Source organism: Theobroma cacao, chromosome 2, assembly GCF_053813885.1.
Source record: "Theobroma cacao isolate CCN51 chromosome 2, ASM5381388v1, whole genome shotgun sequence".
Lineage (NCBI taxonomy): Eukaryota > Viridiplantae > Streptophyta > Magnoliopsida > Malvales > Malvaceae > Theobroma > Theobroma cacao.
The window spans coordinates 2,453,203-2,469,138 of record NC_142640.1 but is presented as its reverse complement, the minus strand read 5'-3'; the positions used below and the strand labels follow the sequence as shown (position 1 = coordinate 2,469,138).

General features: G+C 35.7%; 2 protein-coding genes across 2 annotated transcripts; both read right to left on the bottom strand.

Moving 5' to 3' along the window:
• Positions 1–6,731: 6,731 nt before the first annotated feature.
• Positions 6,732–9,194, bottom strand: LOC18507214 (putative flavin-containing monooxygenase 1). The gene is made up of 5 exons (XM_018115492.2): positions 8,618–9,194; positions 8,289–8,526; positions 7,920–8,095; positions 7,359–7,717; positions 6,732–7,266 (listed from the first exon to the last, which is right to left on the bottom strand). Exons 1-5 carry the CDS (start codon positions 9,053–9,055, stop codon positions 6,912–6,914), a joined length of 1,566 nt encoding a protein of 521 aa, XP_017970981.2. The 5' UTR covers positions 9,056–9,194; the 3' UTR covers positions 6,732–6,911.
• Positions 9,195–13,083: 3,889 nt separating this feature from the next.
• LOC18607414 (putative flavin-containing monooxygenase 1) lies at positions 13,084–15,542 on the bottom strand. The gene is made up of 5 exons (XM_007041578.3): positions 14,964–15,542; positions 14,633–14,870; positions 14,264–14,439; positions 13,703–14,061; positions 13,084–13,610 (listed from the first exon to the last, which is right to left on the bottom strand). Exons 1-5 carry the CDS (start codon positions 15,399–15,401, stop codon positions 13,256–13,258), a joined length of 1,566 nt encoding a protein of 521 aa, XP_007041640.3. The 5' UTR covers positions 15,402–15,542; the 3' UTR covers positions 13,084–13,255.
• Positions 15,543–15,936: the final 394 nt, after the last annotated feature.

The following is a 15,936-nucleotide window of genomic DNA, read 5'->3' as shown; positions in this document are numbered from 1 at the left end:
CTCCCCATGGAAGGTAATTGGGAACGCTCCAACGTTCGGTCTTGTATAATACTGTACAAGGAAGTTCTACGCCTGGAAACAGGATTAGATTGAAACTTCATGTCAGAAAATCCAACCCTGTGTGTTTTGCATACATCTTAGAACTAAAGAAACTTTGTAATCTTACCATTTGTTGTAGAATATTCCATTGCGATGTCCAAGGCAGATTTCTGGAGTCCAAATACAACAATTCGCTTCCCTTTGATGCATTTAGCAGCAAGTTTGTAATCCATGGCAGCATAATCCATGGAGTGTATTACCTCACCGTGAAAGGTTTCTGGCCCTTTTCCTGGAGGAAACGATGGAATGTTTGGAATGCCGCTGAACCGGCCTAGGCCGAGGACTACAAAGTCCACCTGGTAAACCTGAATTTCACATTTAAAAGAAAATTCATCCAAGGCATGACATCATCTTTTTTCTCATTCACTTTGTTCTTGTTGAGCTTTATGATTATAAACTTAATTACATACCTCTGTAGAATGATTCTGGGTGTCCTGTACTGCAACATTCCAGTTTCCTTTGGAGCTGAGGGGCTCATCAGTCCCACCCCAGAGATGCCAAGATCGCATCTCTTCATCTGTTGGCCCTTCGAAGTCAATGCTAACAACTTTGGCATTGAATCTGACATGCCGAAGCAAGTCAAAATGATGGGCATAAGCCTCAACGTACTCCAGCACTTGATGCTAGCTAGGGAACTCTTCTGCGACTGAAGATGGCCATGGAAAATCTGAGAACTGATAAAATTGTTTTGAGGTCTGAAGTTTTGTCGTCTCAAGTGCTGTGGTCCAATGGTAGGTTTGTCACTTGAACCGAGTGATTGATTAATCGTTAGAGAAGAATTAAGTAATAAATCAACACCCATCACGTGAATCCTCGTCTCCCATTTTCTGTGCCTGGTTGGCTGGGCCATTCTGCTCCATAATAGAAGCTGGTCTTTTCATTTGATTCTTCTTAGCTCATCTTTCCTTCTGACATAGTAATAGACAGCCGCTAGACTTACTATAACTAGAGCTCAAGTCTTTTCCACCGATGGAAACCAAAAATAGACTAGATTTAATAAACCCATGCAAATGTTATGGCTAAAAAGGCGTATTGAGGTAAAGACAAACAAACAAGCATACGTCTCCCTGGGCATGGTTCTCGGTTCGAGATATTCTCATTGGGCCTCTTCGGTTCGAGATATTTATGGCCTTCGATAATAGCTACCGGTTCGCTGGTGGGAAATATTTATTGGATATTCCCTATTTTTTTAATTTTTTTCCGAATATCTTATTTAAAATTTATTAATAATATTTGAAAAGATTTATTATATTTATATATTAAAGATATTCTTAATTTAAGAAATGTGAAATTGTGATAATTTTAATATTTTTATTACATGTAAGAATCACGAACTTATCACGTGACATAGATCAAAGAAAAATAAATTAATAAAAGAAAAAGTAAAACAAGTTTAAATTAAAATCAATGTGAAGCAATCCTTAATTTAAAAGACATATTACCCTTTTAATAAATATAATTTAAATAAAATAGTATTAATATTTCTTATTCTTATTATTACCCAAAATAAAAAATCAATTATTCTTACATCGTGTTTCGTATTAAGGTTGCATTTGGTATAAGGGATGTAAAGTCACATTCTCTGCAATGTGCTTAATTAAATTATATTGCAGTGCTTGTTTTGTAATAGACTATTGTAATGTAAGATTGCAATGCAATTACATTGCAGCCAATGGATGTAATGTGATTGCAGTCCAAAACCAATACAATCACATTATATTACATTCTGTAATATCTTTAAGGACATTTTTACCTATCATCTTTTAAAAAAATTACTCAAAAACTAGAAGCAAAATCGTCATTTTTGGGATTTCTGTTGCTTCTTCTTCATTTTGCTAAAGTCGCTCATCCTTCTTCTAGCTCTGCTTCTTCATCATCTGAAATTGTTGGTTAAAATCTCTCATTCTTCTTTTTCTTTCTCCTTTTTTTATCTTTTTCTTGTACTCTTTAATATGACTTTTTTGTGTTAATTTGAGTTTTCTTCTTATTTGTATTTTAGGGTTTATAGCTGAAACAATTTGGCCCTTGATCGGCAAGAGAGGTTGGATTTTTTAGCTAATTTTCAACAAAAGGCACAGGTAATTGTGATGAAATAAAATGCTGCGTGTTTGGTTGCAATTTTTGGTGTTGCAATTTTTGATTTTTATTCCCTCAACAAAATATGGGTAATCAAATAGTTTTCAAGTTCCATATAATTAGAACTTTTATCCAATTAGAAATGCTGAAAGCAGCAGAACTCGTACCTAGCATTGCCAAATCCATGGATCTTGGCTTTGAACAGAACTCGTACTTAGCATTAACATGTAATAAAATATTTTTGAATATGTCGTGTAACAATAATATTTTTTCAACATGACGTGTAACAACAATATTTTTTCAACATGGCGTGTAACAACAATATTTTTTTTCAATATTGCGTGTAATAACCTTTTTTAACTATGGCGTGTAACATGTTTTTATACATGACGTATAATAACGGTATTTTTTTTCAACATGACGTGTAACAACCTAACCATGACTTGTCATATGTTTTTGTATATAGCGTGTCACATGTTTTTACATATGGCGTGTCACATGTTTCTGTATATGACGTGTCACATATTTCTGTACATGACGTGTTACATGTTTTTGTACATGACGTGTCACATGTTTCTGTATATAGCGTGTCACATATTTTTTTACATGGCATGTCATATATTTTTGTACATGACGTATCACATATTTCTGTACATGACGTGTCACTTGTTTCTGTACATAGTGAAAACATCTTATCTTTCAAAATGCCTCGTTGGTTTATATAGGAATCTCTTCCCCTACTTAACTTCAAAAAGTCATAACTTTGCGCTCGGTTGTCTGATCGGGGGTGATTTGTTTTTGAATCCATGTAACTTGTCGAGATCTACACGTTGACAAATGGCTAAAGGCGGTTTGCTACCGTTTTGACCCCAAAAAACCTCATTTTAACACTGAATTTGAATTTTTACTCTTTTTTTGCCTTTTTTTTTTAAGATTTGACCTCCCATTTTTTTTATTTTGTTTAGGGTAAAATTGGTCTTGACAGTAGAAAACCATTGCAATTTTTTTTTTAGATTTTAGGATGCAAGAAAAGAGTGCAAAAAGTTAACTTAAAAATAATGAATATGTATTTATATAATGTTTTTATATAAATTGAATATTTGTAAGGTGGACATGAAAAGTTAACTTTGTGCTTACTATATGCTGTTTTTATATAATATTTATATTTCATTATATTAATTATTTTTTTATATTGTTAGTTCACACAATGGAAGGGTTTTCTCAAGAGCAAATTGCAACGATCGTGTCTGCTATTGTATTAGCCATTGAGCTGTTCAACATGATACTTTTAGCTAACACTTTGGTTCTAGGATGTTATCATATTTTAATGTATACTAGAAAGCGTAAAAGATCCAAAACTAATACTTATAGGAGACGTATTATTAGGCAATTGAATTTTAGAAGAATGGTATTTGATTCTGATTTAACATGCATTGAAAATATTAAAATGGATAGAGTTGCATTGTATAAATTATGTAATATGCTTCAATGCATTGGTAGGCTTACACCAACAAAAAACATGAATGTTGAGGAAATGGTGGTTATCTTTTTGTACATCATTTCTCATCATGCAAAGAATATGATCATAAAGAGAGAATTTGTTAGAAGTGGTGAGACAGTGAGTAGGTATTTTGGTTTAGTTTTGAATTCTGTTTTAAGATTGCAATCAATACTGCTAAAGAAGCCACAGCCTGTACTTGAGTATTCAACTGACTTCAAATGGAAATGGTTTACGGTAAACTAAAATTTCTTAAACATTTACAGCTTGAGTATAAGAATCTATTAAAAATGCAACTAAAGGATAATTTTTGTCATTATTCTATTGGAAATAATAAAAATGTTTTGGTGCTTTAGATGGAACTTACATTAAAGTCAATGCCTTAGAAATTGATAAGCCTAGATACAGAACAAGGAAGAATGAAATTGCTACAAATGTGTTAGGGGTATGTTCACAGGATATGCAATTCATATATATCTTACCTGGATGGGAGGGTTCTCCTTCATACTCTAGGGTTCTTCGAGATGCAATATTTAGAAAAAATGGATTGAAAATTCTAAAAGGTATGAGGAAAATATACATTCAATTATTAACTATTTTAGAGTGATGGACTAAAAATAAATTTTTTATCATAGGTTTTTTCTACTTATGTGATGCTGGGTATACAAATAGAGAGGAGTTTTTAACTCCATATAGAGGTCAACGTTATCATTTGAATGAATGGAGACAAAATCGCACTCCTCGTTCAAAAGAAGAACTGTTTAATTAAAAACACTCTGGTGTTAGGAATATTATTAAGAGATGTTTTGGATTCCTTAAGATGAGATGGGCAATACTTAGAGAGAAGTCTTGGTACCCAGTGAAAACAAAATGTAGAATTATCTCTGCTTGTGCATTGTTACACAATCACATTAAGAGAGAAATGACACATGATCCATTTGAGAATGAAATGGATGAAGAGTATATGGAATCAGAAGTGATGGAAAATGCAGATACGATCCAATACATTGAGACATCAAATGCATGGACTACTTGGAGAAATAACTTGACACAAGAAATGTGGAATGATTGGATAGCTTCTAGAAATGAAACTTAATTTTTTATTTGGTTCAACAAATGTTGTATGCTTCATTTGTAATAACTCAAATTTGTGTTGATTGAGACATATTTGTATTTGTTCTTAATTAGATAAGTTATGTTTCTTCTTTAATTTTTAATTAACTATTGTATACTATATATTTGTTATTATGCTGTTTCTATATTATGTTTTATACTTGTAGATGGAAGTTGCATCATCTCAAGGATTAAAAAGGGCAAGCAAAAGATCCACCCATCAGTGGACACTTACTGAAGATGGAGTCTTAATTCACTGCTGCATTGATCATATGAATGAAGAAAGTTGGGGTAGAGATAATGGAACATTCAAGCTTGGTTACTTGCAACAACTTGAGCAATGGATGAAATAAAGGATCCCAAATTGCAACATAAGGGCTATCCCTCATATTAACTCTAGAATGAGGTTGTTGAAGACACAATATAGGGAAATTGCTGAGATGATATCGCATTCCGCTTCTAGATTCGGTTGGGATGATGTCAAGAAATGTGTTACTTGTGATGATGATGTTTGGATTGGTTAGGTTAAGGTAATGATTCTAATTTATTTTACAACATTATTATATTCTAAAGTTAGGCATATATTTGGTTTTGCATGGTTTTTTGATGCCTTGTATATGGTTATATATATAGAGTCACCCAGCTACTGCAGGACTTAGAAACAAGCCTTTCCCTCACTTTGATCAATTAGCCATTATATTTGGGAAGGATAGAGCAACTGGGGAAGGAGCGGAGTCACCAGCTGATGCAGTGGAGAACATAGAAACTGAGGAAGTTGCATTTGCAACAACATGGGTAGCTTCAGAAGCTTTCAGTGCATTGAATGTTGATGAAGATGACAATGGTGATGATGATATTTCTCCTACTCAAGCTACCAATAGTGAGGGATCCACTGCTGCTAGAAGAAGGACTATAGAGCAAGGTGACAGAGAGGTGAGTCACAAAAAAACTAAGACAAAAAGTAATGGTGACAACATTGTTCATGCATTCCAATCTAGTGTGGATAAAATTGGAGAAATCTGTTAAGGTGCAAGGGAAGGAATTGACAAATTAGCAAGCTGTTTTCAATTCATGGCTGAAGATGCGAGGTTGAAAAAGTGTGTAGTTGAGATAGTTTAGGGAGTTGAAGGTTTGACTCCTGAAGAAATTGTTAACGCTGGACATATCATCTCTAGTGATATGTGGAAGATAAATTATCTATTTTCATTGTCAGAGGAGTTGTAGAAAATTTATGTGAAGGCTTTGCTTAGTGGCTCTATCTAAATGATGGGTATTGTTATTGCAAAGAACTAGTTATCAATTTATGGTGAACTTTAACAGTGTTATTAACTTTGAACTCTTTTGTATTTTAACAATGGTGTGTCTATCCTTTAGGTGACTTCAATTTTGGTTTATTAGAACTTTATGACTTTTGGTTTAGAGCATAAATCAAGGAACTTTATTTATGATTTTCAGTTATATTGTTTTGGTGATGTTATGCTTGATATTTTGTTTTAGCTTGATAGCAAGTTATTTTGAATTTATGATATTTTCAAAAAAAGTTAATTAGAGATTGAGAATTATGGGTATTTAATTTCCAATTTGCTATTGGTTACGAGAGAGGAAACTATCACATTAATGTATACATATAAAACGTATTAAGAAATAAAAATAAAATATTATCTTCTACAGAAAAAATTTAAAATAAAATATACAATATAAAAATTATATTAAAAATAAAAATAAAATATATACTTGTAATAAGAAATGAAAAAAATATTTTTAATTAAAAATATATTTAAAAATGACATTATATAAAAATTAACAATAAAAAAATACATGTTAAACTTGTATTTGAATATATAAGGATAGTTTTAAAAATTAACATTACATACCCTGTAAAGTACTTATAAAACAAATGTTGTAATATTATCTTCTTTGCATTTTAATCATTAAATTACTTATATACCAAACACTGCAGTGTTATTTTCTCTACAATTACATTGCTTGTAATCACATTACATTATAAAGTACCAAACGCTATCTGAGTATCATGAAGCAAAACCAAACTCATTCCGTTGAAAGAGGGGGACAAACACGGATGAAATTCATAAAACAAGATGATGAAAGATGAGAAAACCCATGGCTAAGAGGCAGCTGAAAAGGGGACATAATCCAAGGGACCATAAGGCTCAAAAAGTTCAGCAAAGAATCCCTTCTTCCGCCTGGGGTTCCATCCCATATCTTTGCAGAGTTGATCATTATACCAAACATGAAGAGCACCAATGCATTTCCTACGATAGTATTCACCCGAGTATCGTTTCAGGTATTCATCCCATTTTGTCACATCTTTTTCCATCTCTTTGATGCTAGGCAGCTTGAATGTGCCATCAAGAAGTTCTGCTAGCCATCGGCATCTTATCTCTGAGGTGTACAAATTCGACACACTCTCAGAGAATCCGATCACGGCTAGTTGGGGTATATGAGGTTGAATGCACTCCCTGATCAGTGATCAAACAAGAAATTTAATTAGAATTGATCTAAGTAATTACGGAACAATCGTTCCTTGACTGCCCAAAGAAAAAAAATTAACCTGTAGAGTGGAATTGCAGCATCAGGTGATCCAGCTATATAGTCCTGAAAGGTTTGGGACACGAAAATGTCTCTGAGCTTTTTCTCCCCCTTGAATCCAGTGGCCATGATGACCACGTCTGCCTCAACAGGTGTAGTCTCACCTTCCACCAGAACGCCATTGTGACAGAAACTGAAGCTGGGAGCCTTTTTCAGTTTGATTTTTCCTTCTTCAACTTTGTCATAGAATTTTTCTGGGACCGTTGAGATTAAGCAAGAACTGATTTCGTGGAGGAAGCTATGTGTGGGTACCATGCCATGCTTTGCTAAACGTAGCTTCCTTTTGATATCACTTTCAACAAATTTTGAATATGACCATCTCTGTCAAATAATTACAAGTAATCAGTGGAAGAAACAATAGGAGTGAAGAAAATAAATGGATGGTGTCATCTGATATTTGCAGGTTCCATCCAAATATAGAAATCACAGATAAACTGTCGTTTGCTTCTGAGCAAGCACATTGCTCATTGATCAAAAGTAAAACAGAACATAGCAAGGTGTAAAGAATGAAGAGCAATGTTACCACCGGTGCCAGAATTGTAGCTAAGAGACCAAGTAGAAGCCCTTCACCAGGCTTATGAACCATAAGCTCTGAGAATCGGTTAAGATACATATATCCAAGTGGAATCCCCCAGGGAAGGTAATCAGGGACATTCCAGTGTGCAGTCCTGTAGAAAACTGTGCATGGATTTTCCACCCCTGAAAACCAATGAAATTTAAAGAAATTTTATTTCCTTGTAACGACACCAAACACATTGAGACATGATCACAAGTTCCTTTCCATATGAAGTCCACAAAATTTATCGGTTCTCGAAGAGGTAAGAGCAAACTTTACTTGGTCTAATGTAGAAAGAACTATGAATTCCAGCAGTTCAGATTAAATTCTAATTACCATTTGCAAAAGTGTACTCCATTGCAATGTCCAATGCAGATTTCTGGAGCCCAACGACAATGACTCGTTTGCCTTTGATGAACTCAGCAGCCTTTTCATTATCCATGGCAGCATAGTCCATGGAATGTATTACCTTACCACGAAATGCTTCCGGGCCCTTGTTTGGGGGGAATTCTGGAATGTTTGGCAGACCACTGAACCGCCCCACACAAATGATTACAAAGTCCACTAGGTAAATCTGCAATGAATTTCACAAGTCTCAGAATTATGATAACTTTTTTTTTGTCATATAAATCACTATTTATCCTCTGAATTATGATGAGAAATACCTCAGTTGAAAGGCTTTCCAAGTCTTCCACGATGACCTTCCATTTCCCTTTGGAGCTAAAGGGCTCACCAATGCCACCCCATAAACTCCAAGATCGCATCTCTTCATCAGGGGGGCCTTCATATTCAATACCAGCAACTTTGGTGTTGAATTTGATGTGCTTAAGCAAGTCAAAATGTTGTGCATACGCCTTAACATAATCGAAGACATCGTGTTGGGTAGGGAAATCATCTGTGACTGAAGATGGCCAAGGAAAATCTGAGAACTGATAAACTGACTTGGGGGTTTGGAGCCTTGTAGTCTCCAGCGTTTGGGTCCATACCCCTCCAACGCTGCTTTGGGACTCGAAAACAATTGGATGGAAACCTTTCGACAAGGTGTACTTACAGGCCAGGAGGCCACTTATTCCAGCTCCAACGATTGCCACCTGCCTCTCCATTGCCAAATTGTCTGATACTCTATCGATATTGCCCGCCTGTTTGCCTCTCTCTCTATATAGCACTCTGCCGAAGATCCTCAGGAATCAAATAAATAAACTATCATCCCCCTCAAACTGGTGCTCCAAGTCTTTGATCTTCTTGATTTTGATTAACCCCTTTTTGCCATTCAAAAATAGAAGATAAAGTCACCAACAGAAGCATAACTGGGGCTGCATCCGTCATTTTCATTATAAATATATATATATATATACACTATATATATATAAATATATATTTTATTACTTTCTATGCATTGAAATATATAACTCAGATTATTAGTGGTAATTCTTTCTAGCATAATTCCTTTCGTGTCCTTCAGTGAATCTTGCATTGGAAAAGAAATCGATTTTTTTATTTTGCAAGATCGAAGGTCAATTGAATCTACTATCCTTTAATCACTTTATTCAATGCAGAACTTTAACTTTGATTTTTGGTTAATAAAATATTAAATAACTCTGCTCTGGAGCAGTGCCAGTAGTGCTAGCTACTGATACTAGCAAGGCAAATGTTAAGTACCCCTGTTAAGAATCATTAAATGGGGTATTTTAATATATAATAAAATAAGTCATGCACACATGCATGGTTAATTAAGAAAAAATTCTTTTAATCTTGTCGGTGACCATAATACTTTTAAGTAGTTCTAGAACCATCAGACTTTTTTCCCTCTAAAAAATAATTTTTAATGAAAGACATATAAGATTTCTATCATGTGAAGTTACAGTTACATATAAATAATTGTACTTAAAGATAAAGTTTAGTGAGGGACATATGAGACCCCCATCATATAAAAGATGACAAAGAGAAAAAAATTAAATAATATTTTATTAAAAAAAAGACATGCATGGAATTTGAGTAGGTACACATGCTAGTAGAAAAAGGATTAAGAATAAAAGAAATAAATTAAAGAGTGCATGAAATTCTATTGGTTGTGAGGGGGGCCAAATAAGAAATAAATGCATGAAATTTTATTGGTGCATGGGGTGGCAAAGACTATTAGCAAAGGAAATATGTATGAAATATTATTTGATGATAAAGTGACATTAAAAGGAAATGAAAATGAAATGCATGTAAAATGAAATGAAAATGAAATAAACAAAAAAAATATCATGTGGACCAATGCATAGGCAAGGCAGTCTAATCAAAGATAAAAGAATGGATAATGAAACATTGCATGCACGTGCCACCATTGACAAGTAACGTTAATAACAAAATAAGAAATTACATAGAATGACATGTGATTAAAAAAAATAGAAAAGGACGGTGACATTGGCCAATCCGCCCATGCATGAAAAAATGGGAAATGAAAGCCATTTCAAGGCTTTTGCCTCAAGAGATCTCCCATAACAAAGAAAAAGGGGGATGGAAGCTCATTTTCACTGTGTCTTGTCCACCACCCTTGAGGGAAAAGTGCTTGGCTACTCCATTTCTCTTAGTACCCCGTGAGCCTTTTTCTTGCCATTTTCCTATCATCAAGCTTCATTGCTCCTAGAAATCCATCTTGTTTGAAGAGATATGAGTTAGTTCTCATAGTCTTTATTCTTTTTCTGGTTACTGGTTTAATTTGATGAAACTATGGTTTGAACATGTAGCTGGTTAAGATTCTCAACCCGTAGATTGGAACTCTTGCTTCAGGTGAGCCAGCCATGCAGTCTCGAAAAGTGGGGGACGCAAAAATGTCTCTAAGCTTTTTATCTCTCCTGAATCCAGTAGCCAGTATCACCAAATCTGTCTTTAGAGGTGAATCTTCGTCATTTACCATTATCCTTCTTCATGAAGCTTATATTTTGGGTCTTCTTCGGTAAGATGCTTCCTTCCTCAACTCTGTCATAGAAGTTTTTTGGCACTGTTGAGGTCAAACAGGAGCTAATTTCTTTATGAAAGCTGTGCTTTGGTACCATCGCAAACTTTGCCAAAGGCAGGTTTCCATTTGATATAACTCTCGACGAATTTTGAGAATACCCATCTCTGTTTAATAGCAAAGAACCGATTTCAGTTCGCTGCAGTTAATAGAACCGATTTCAGTCTGCTGCAGTTAATTTCCTGAAGGTGCTCAAGATGTGCTTTAGATAAGAAATTTTATTAGTTACCAGAGGTGAAAGAATTGTTGCCAATGAACTAAGGAGGAAGCCTTCACCAGGCTTATGAACCAAAAGCTCTGAGAAGCGATTGAGGTATAAATAAGCTAGCGGCATTCCCCATGGAAGGTAATTGGGGACGCCCCAACGTTCGGTCTTGTATAATACTGTACAAGGAAGTTCTACGCCTGGAAACAGGATAGATTGAAACTTCATGTCAGAAAATCCAGCCTGTGAGTTTTGCATACATCTTAGAACTAAAGAAATTTTGTAATCTTACCATTTGCTGTAGAACATTCCATTGCGATGTCCAAGGCAGATTTCTGGAGTCCAACGACAACAATTCGCTTCCCTTTGTTGCATTTAGCAGCAAGTTTGTAATCCATGGCAGCATAATCCATGGAGTGTATTACCTCACCGTGAAAGGTTTCTGGCCCTTTTCCTGGAGGAAACGATGGAATGTTTGGAATGCCGCTGAACCGGCCTAGGCCAAGGACTACAAAGTCCACCTGGTAAACCTGAATTTCACATTTAAAAGAAAATTCATCCAAGTCATGACATTATCTTTTTTTCTCATTCACTTTGTTCTTGTTGAGCTTTATGATTATAAACTTAATTACATACCTCTGTAGAATGATTCTGGGTGTCCTGTACTACAACATTCCACTTTCCTTTGGAGCTGAAGGGCTCATCAGTCCCACCCCAGAGATGCCAAGATCGCATCTCTTCATCCGTTGGCCCTTCGAAGTCAATGCTAACGACTTTGGCATTGAATCTGACATGCCGAAGCAAGTCAAAATGATGGGCATAAGCTTCAATATACTCCAGCACTTGATGCTAGCTAGGGAACTCTTCTGCGACTGAAGATTGCCATGGAAAATCTGAGAACTGATAAAATTGTTTTGAGGTCTGAAGTTTTGTCCTCTCAAGTGCTGTGGTCCGAACTCCTCCGATGCTGCTTTGGGACTCGAAAACTGTCGGATGGAAACCCTTTGAGAGGGTGTACTTGCATGCGAGGAGGCCGCTAATACCAGCTCCGATGATGGCTATTTGCTTCTCCATTTGATCAACATGTTCGGACACTGAAACTTGGTACACTCAACTAGTTTTCTCCCATCAAAGAAATTCTTGAAACCATGACTACTTAGTTGATACGTAAGGTAGGTTTGTCACTTGAACCGAGTGATTGATTAATCGTTAGAAAAGATTCAAGCAAATAAATAAACACCCTTCACGTGAATCCTCGTCTCCCATTTTCTGTGCCTGGTTGGCTGGACCATTCTGCTCCATAATTGAAGCTGGTCTTTTCATTTGATTCTTCTTAGCTCATCTTTCCTTCTGACATAGTAATAGACAGCTGCTAGACTTACTATAACTAGAACTCAAGTCTTTTCCACCGATGGAAACCAAAAATAGACTAGATATAATAAACCCATGCAAATGTTATGGCTAAAAAGGCGTATTGAGGTAAAGACAAGCAAACAAGCATACGTCTCCCTAGGCATGGTTCTCGTTCGAGAAATTCTCATTGGGCCTCATCGGTTCAATGTGATTTATGGCCTTCGATAATAGGTACCGGTTCCCTGGTGGGAAATATTCATTGAATATTCCCTATCTTTTTTTAATTTTTTTCCGAATATCTTATTTAAAATTTATTAATAATATTTGACAAGATTTATCATATTTATATATTAAAAATACTCTTAATTCAATAAATATAAAATTGTGATAAATTCAATACTTTTATTACATGTGAAAATCACCAACTTATAATTACGTAACATGAATCAACGAAAAAAAATTACTAGAAAAAAGAGTAAAACAAGTCTAAATTAAAATCAATTGACAATAAGTGAAGAAATTCTCAATTTAAAAAATATAAAACCTTTTTAATAAATATAATTTAAATAAAATAGTATTAATATTTCTTATGCTTATTATTACCCAAAATAAGAAATCAATTATTCTTACACCGTGCTTCGTATTAAGTATCATGAAGCAAAACAAACTCATTCTGTTGAAAATGAGGGACAAGCAGGAATGAAATTCATAAAACAAGATGATGAAAGATGAGAAAACCCATGGCTAAGAGGCAGCTGAAGAGGGGACATAATCCAAGGGACCATAAGGCTCAAAAAGTTCAGCAAAGAATCCCTTCTTCCGCCTGGGGTTCCATCCCATATCTTTGCAGAGTTGATCATTATACCAAACATGAAGAGCACCAATGCATTTCCTACGATAGTATTCACCCGAGTATCGTTTCAGGTATTCATCCCATTTTGTCACATCTTTTTCCATCTCTTTGATGCTAGGCAGCTTGAATGTGCCATCAAGAAGTTCTGCTAGCCATCGGCATCTTATCTCTGAGGTGTACAAATTCGACACACTCTCAGAGAATCCGATCACAGCTAGTTGGGGTATATGAGGTTGAATGCACTCCCTGATCAGTGATCAAACAAGAAATTTAATTAGAATTGATCTAAGTAATTACAGAACAATCGTTCCTTGACTGCCCAAAGAAAAATAAGTAACCTGTAGAGTGGAATTGCAGCATCAGGTGATCCAGCTATGTAGTCCTGAAAGGTTTGGGACACGAAAATGTCTCTGAGCTTTTTCTCCCCCTTGAATCCAGTGGCCATGATGACCACGTCTGCCTCAACAGGTGTAGTCTCACCTTCCACCAGAACGCCATTGTGACAGAAACTAAAGCTGGGAGCCTTTTTCAGTTTGATTTTTCCTTCTTCAACTTTGTCATAGAATTTTTCTGGGACCGTTGAGATTAAGCAAGAACTGATATCATGGAGGAAGCTATGGGTGGGTACCATGCCATGCTTTGCTAAACGTAGCTTCCTTTTGATATCACTTTCAACAAATTTTGAATATGACCATCTCTGTTTTTTAATTACAAGTAATCAGTGGAAGAAACAATAGGAGTGAAGAAAATAAACGGATGGTGTCATCTGATGTTTGCAGGTTCCATCCAAATATAGAAATCACAGATAAACTGTCGTTTGCTTCTGAGCAAGCACATTGCTCATTGATCAAAAGTAAAACAGAACATAGCAAGGTGAAAAGAATGATGAGAAATGTTACCAGCGGTGCCAGAATTGTAGCTAAGAGACCAAGTAGAAGCCCTTCACCAGGCTTATGAACCATTAGTTCTGAGAACCGGTTAAAATACATATATCCAAGTTGAAATCCCCAGGGAAGATAATCCGGGACATTCCAGTGTGCAGTCCTGTAGAAAACTGTGCATGGATTTTCCACCCCTGTAAATCAATGAAATTTAAAGAAATTTTATTTCCTTGTAATGATACCAAACACATTGAGACATGATCACAAGTTCCTTTCCATATGAAGTCCACAAGATTTATCGGTTCTCGAAGAGGTAAGAGCAAACTTCTCTTGGTCTAATGTAGAAAGAACTATGAATTCCAGCAGTTCAGATTAGATTCTAATTACCATTTGCAACAGTGCACTCCATTGCAATGTCCAATGCAGATTTCTGGAACCCAACGACAATGACTCGTTTGCCTTTGATGAACTCAGCAGCCTTTTCATTATCCATGGCAGCATAGTCCATGGAATGTATTACCTTACCACGAAATGCTTCCGGGCCCTTGTTTGGGGGGAATTCTGGAATGTTTGGCAGACCACTGAACCGCCCCACACAAATGATTACAAAGTCCACTAGGTAAATCTGCAATGAATTTCACAAGTCTCAGAATTATGATAACTTTTTTTTTTTGTCATATAAATCACTATTTATCCTCTGAATTATGATGAGAAATACCTCAGTTGAAAGGCTTTCCAAGTCTTCCACGATGACCTTCCATTTCCCTTTGGAGCTAAAGGGCTCACCAGTGCCACCCCATAAACTCCAAGATCGCATCTCTTCATCAGGGGGGCCTTCATACTCAATACCAGCAACTTTGGTGTTGAATTTGATGTGCTTAAGCAAGTCAAAATGTTGTGCATACGCCTTAACATAATCGAAGACATCGTGTTGGGTAGGGAAATCATCTGTGACTGAAGATGGCCAAGGAAAATCTGAGAACTGATAAACTGACTTGGGGGTTTGGAGCCTTGTAGTCTCCAGCGTTTGGGTCCATACCCCTCCAACGCTGCTTTGGGAGTCGAAAACAACTGGATGGAAACCTTTCGACAAGGTGTACTTACAGGCCAGGAGGCCACTTATTCCAGCTCCAACGATTGCCACCTGCCTCTCCATTGCCAAATTGTCTGATACTCTATCGATATTGCCCGCCTTTTTGCCTCTCTCTCTATATAGCACTCTGCCGAAGATCCTCAGGAATCAAATAAATAAACTATCATCCCCCTCAAACTGGTGCTCCAAGTCTTTGATCTTCTTGATTTTGATTAACCCCTTTTTGCCATTAAAAAATAGAAGATAAAGTCACCAACAGAAGCATAGCTCGGGCCGCATCCGTCATTTTCATTATAAATATATATATATATATATATATATACACACTATATATATAAATATATAAATAAATATATATTTTATTACTTTCTATGCATTGAAATATATAACTCAGATTATTAGCGGCAATTCTTTCTAGCATAATTCCTTTTGTGTCCTTCAGTGAATCTTGCATTGGAAAAGAAATCGATTTTTTTATTTTGCAAGATCCAAGGTCAATTGAATCTACTTTCCTTTAATCACTTTATTCAATGCAGAATTTTAACTTTGATTTTTGGTTAATAAAATATTAAATAACTTTGCTCTGTAGCCGTGCTAG